Source organism: Antechinus flavipes, chromosome 4 (genome assembly GCF_016432865.1).
Source record: "Antechinus flavipes isolate AdamAnt ecotype Samford, QLD, Australia chromosome 4, AdamAnt_v2, whole genome shotgun sequence".
In the NCBI taxonomy this organism is placed as follows: Eukaryota; Metazoa; Chordata; class Mammalia; order Dasyuromorphia; family Dasyuridae; genus Antechinus; species Antechinus flavipes.
Genome location: NC_067401.1, coordinates 4,529,631 through 4,534,146, shown reverse-complemented (window position 1 = coordinate 4,534,146; position 4,516 = coordinate 4,529,631). Strand labels below are relative to the sequence as shown.

At 59.8% G+C, this 4,516-nt stretch overlaps 1 protein-coding gene across 1 annotated transcript; it reads left to right on the top strand.

Annotated features, from left to right (window-relative positions):
- Window positions 1-212: 212 nt before the first annotated feature.
- Window positions 213-4,176, top strand: ARL4C (ADP ribosylation factor like GTPase 4C). The gene has a single exon (XM_051998818.1). The coding sequence runs from the start codon at window positions 446-448 to the stop codon at window positions 1,022-1,024; it is 579 nt and encodes a 192-aa protein (XP_051854778.1). The 5' UTR covers window positions 213-445; the 3' UTR covers window positions 1,025-4,176.
- The last annotated feature ends 340 nt before the right edge of the window (window positions 4,177-4,516 follow it).

Here is a 4,516-nt window from a genome sequence, read left to right as displayed (position 1 = left end):
GGCCGGGCGGCCAGACGCCCATGGAGTCCGAGCTGGGCTGGGGCGCCCGGGTGCGAGGGCGCTGCGGCGGGCCCTGAGCTCCCCGCCCCGCCCCCCAGCCTCTCCTCATCGCCGCGGTTCCCGGAGATGCCCGTGCGCCCCCCCGGGGCAAGGACCTGAGCGGTGACCCTCAGTCTCTCCCTGGCGGGCGGGAGCCCGAGCAGGACCGGGAGGAGGAGGAGGAGGGAAGCGCGAGGAGGAGGGGGAGGAGGAAGAGGACGAGGAGAAGAGGGAGGAGGGAAGCGCGAGGAGGAGAGGGAGGGGGCCGGCCGGCCGCCCACAGTTGGCCCGCCACGGGCTTGCCCCTCGAAGAGGGCACTCCCCGCTCCTGCCCCCCGGCCCCCGGCCCCCGGCGCTGTCCGAGGGCGCCCTGGCCGCCGCCGCCGCTGCTGACCTGGCCAGCGTCATGGGAAACATCTCGTCCAACATCTCCGCCTTCCAGTCCCTGCACATCGTGATGCTGGGGCTCGACTCGGCGGGCAAGACCACGGTGCTCTACCGCCTCAAGTTCAACGAGTTCGTCAACACGGTGCCCACGATCGGCTTCAACACGGAGAAGATCAAGCTGAGCAACGGCACGGCCAAGGGCATCAGCTGCCACTTCTGGGACGTGGGCGGCCAGGAGAAGCTGCGGCCGCTCTGGAAGTCGTACAGCCGCTGCACGGACGGCATCATCTACGTGGTGGACTCGGTGGACGTGGACCGGCTGGAGGAGGCCAAGACCGAGCTGCACAAGGTGACCAAGTTCGCCGAGAACCAGGGCACCCCGCTGCTCGTCATCGCCAACAAGCAGGACCTGCCCAAGTCGCTGCCCGTGGCCGAGATCGAGAAGCAGCTGGCCCTGCCCGAGCTCGTGCCGGCCACCACCTACCACGTCCAGCCCGCCTGCGCCATCATCGGCGAGGGCCTCACCGAGGGCATGGACAAGCTCTACGAGATGATCCTCAAGCGCAGGAAGTCCCTCAAGCAGAAGAAGAAGCGGTAAAGGCGCGGCCCCCAAAGGAGCCCGGGCCCCGGCCCGGGCCGCGGCCGCCCTGCCTTCTCCCCGCTCCGGCCCCGGCGCCCCTCCCCGCCCCTCCCCCCTCCGGCACACACCCACTCTTCCCGCCGCGGACCCCAGAACCGTGAACCAAAGCGACGCGTCGAGTTTTCCAAAAGGGAACAGAACTCTGTGGCCAGCCAGCCCCAGTGAGCGGGAAGCGGACTCCCGGGACTGCCCCCCGGCCGGACGGTGACTTGGCGGCCGGGACAGGTTGGTCAGCAGCCCCAGGGCAGGCCGGGCCGGGGGAGAGAAAGCCGGCCCGTGAACGCCCATCCCCCCGGTGGGCTGCCCGCCCGCTGGAAAGGCCTTTTGTTTGATCTCCCCCCACCCCTTTCCCACGGGCCCGGAGGAGGGGGAGGAGACTGGAGGGAGAGGACTGAGAGGGGTGGGGGATGGGGCTCGGGGCTCGCAACCTGCTAGGTCCGCCCTCCCGGTGGGAAGAGAAGAATGGCCTGGAGGCCCCCGGAGGAAGGCCTGACGGCTTGGAACCGAGCAGCAGAATCCCCACGTTGGGCCTCCTCCCCCTCCCCCAAAGCCTGTGGCACCTGTGGGTTCTCAGAGGTACCGAAGTCCCCTCGGGGCTCCCTGCCCGGAGGAGGGTCACCGGGGACAGCTCGAGCCGCCCTGCGGAGGGATGGGCCGGCCCGGACGGGCACCGAGATCCCTTTCCTGGAACAGGGCAGGCCCCTGTTTGCTCTTCCTTCGCTGCTGCCCTGGGCCCTGGCGAGGCGGGCTGCTGTCTGTCCGGGGGAGCCCCCGCTGCCGCAGAGCAGCCCCGGGCCGCTGGAAGCCCAGCCAGGAGCCCGGCGGAGGGAAAGCCACCGGAGCAAACGCCCGTTTCTTTTACAGGATGAGAACTGCCTTTCATCCCCGCCCCCCACCCCCCCGGGCCGGCATCTCGGCCGCGGTTGGGATCCAGCCCGTGTCTAGGTCATTATCCCACAAACAAAGGAACAGGAACGATTAAGAAACGCTTGCCCCCGGCCGATTATTGCCGGAAATCGAGTTAGGGCCTTTGAAAGGGGGAGACTCGATGTTGGGGCTGGAGGGGAAGGGCCCCTCAGGATGCTGGGAAGGGCCCCTCAGGATGCTGGGATGGGCAGAGGTGCCTGGGTCCGTCCGGGTGGGATTCCCGGCCCGCAGCTCGCAGCACCTGCCGCCCCCTGGCTGGTCTTAAATCTCCCACGGCTGACGGCTGCGCGGAGGGCTGTCGGCTGGCGGAGGACGATCTTTGCAAGGCTTGCCTCTTGGCGTGTGGACTGGGTGATGGAGGGTTGTCTGAGGAGCTTTTCATTGAAAAAAAAAGTGAAAAAAAGGCTTTGTTGTGCCCCTTTCTATCATTTTACTCCGCGAGTGGAGACCCCTGGGGTTATTTAACGAGGTTCCCCTGCGGCCCGACCAGTGGAAGAAGTCCACAAAATTGTCTCATTATAGTACCTGATATAACGCACCCGTTCCCACCCGCCCCCGAGCCCATTTGTCTTGCAAAAGCCCACCTGACTGCATGGATTTCAAAGCACAACGACCTAGGTCTTTGCTTACAAAATTCCTGTCAAACTGGAGGCCGCTCACTGGCCCACAGCCGAAACCCAGGGTGGAGATGAGATCCCCAGAGTGCTTAGGGTAGGAGGAAGTCTGGGGCGGGATGTCATCCGTGGGCCAGCAGGTGCCCAGGGAGGACTGGCAGGCTGAAGGGGAAAGAAAAAAAAAAGAGTTGAGTATTTTTAATAAGACTTTTTTTTTTTTTTAAAGAAATAAATGGTTTATAATCAGGACTGGGAGTCTTGGTTGCAGGATGCTGGTCATTTTACACAGAAGTGCAGTATTGTCGGAAGGGAGACTTCAGACTCGGAGTTTGATTTCCTCTTTGAAGCCATGTTTACTGGGGTAATCGTCCTCTGCCCTCCCTCCCCCTTTTGGAAAATCTCCCAACAAGGGAGTCATTGGGAAATTGGCCACTATCAGGTTTGAGCATGGGAATGCAGCTCTCACTAAATCCTAAGGCCAGGCCGCTTTTCGATCCATTGCTTCCCCCAAACTCACTTTAGAACCAACTGCAGAGAGCAGGACTGGCTTTGTGCCGAGAATCCGATTGGTCTAGCTGGGAGGGACAGATGACTCCTTGGGATCCGGGACAGGAATGGCGGCCCCTTCCCCGAGCCGGTCTTTCCTCGAAGCCTAGTGGAGACCGACTCCAAGCCAGGCAGGATGGAGAAGGCGATGGAATTCCCGTTTACACAGTCGTAATTCACTTCCTCGTTCGCTGAGTTCTGAATGGGCTGGTCCCATCATGTAAGGAAACTGTGTGTAGAGATTTTGTCGTCCGTGTGTCTGTGGTTTTTTGTTTTGGTTTTCTCTTTTGCGTTTCTTCACATGCCACAGTTTCTTCTTAAGCACTTTGAGATTTGTTAGCTCCACGCTCCGGAGAGAAATAATATATTTATTTTGTGACCTTGCAGAAGCCAAATATGGTGTGATGCTCACTGGAGTTAGCTTTTGAGATAAGTCTTCGGGCCCGGTCTCGCCTTGACTTCCAGAAATCCCGAGCAGGATTTTTGGTCTTTTTGTCAAGACCGACGGAGGACCCGAAGGCGGTCCGAATGTCTCGTTCTGGAACCCGGTCCGAGATTCGCTCGTGGCCCAGAATTTCTGTCGTTTCTGTCACGTTTCGGCATTCCTCCTCACGGTCCCTTTACGCCCCCCGGCTTGTGTCACCTTCCCCTTGGGATTGGAGGCGCACCTTCCTTGCTGAGGGCCCCTCCAGATGTAGGGATGCTTCAGGGCATCGGCTCCTAAAAGAATGAAGGTGGGGGTTTGCTTTGGAGGCCTGCCTCCCCATGAGGCTTTTCGGTGGTTACCAGGAGACAGGCGGGATGCCCGTTTGATGGCAGACCTCGTCCACTCATCCATATATTTTTTATCTATCTGTTCAGATGTTAGAATCCAAGAAAAAACGCCTTGCTGCCTCTTCATTTTTTCATTCCCCCACCCCAAGCCAGTCCTCTCTGTTCTAACTGTCTTTTTTGGTTCCTTTCTTTCTTTTTTATGATGCAAACATGATGCTGTGAACGGAAATAAATTATTTATACAATCAAGCGTTGGGTACATTTGTCCTTTTAACGATTTGGGTGATTGTTTCTCCTGGCCTCCCTGCGGGGCTGACTCGGTCTCTAAGGCGGCCTCCATCCAAGGTTAACCATTAACTCTGGGCAGGTTGAAGCACCCCTTTCTCCCTTAAAAGACCCTTGAAAGAAATCTCTATTGTCACTGCCCCGCAGACCCCGGAATGGTGACTGAAGAAGTCCTCAGCTGTTTGAGTAATTGGAGTGGGTCTTAAAGAGATGAGCCCCTGGGGTCTCGTCCTCCACTGGAGGCTGCGGGTGCCCTTTAACAGTTCTTTTGAGGGAATGATTGCCATCTGGAAGATGCCTTTGA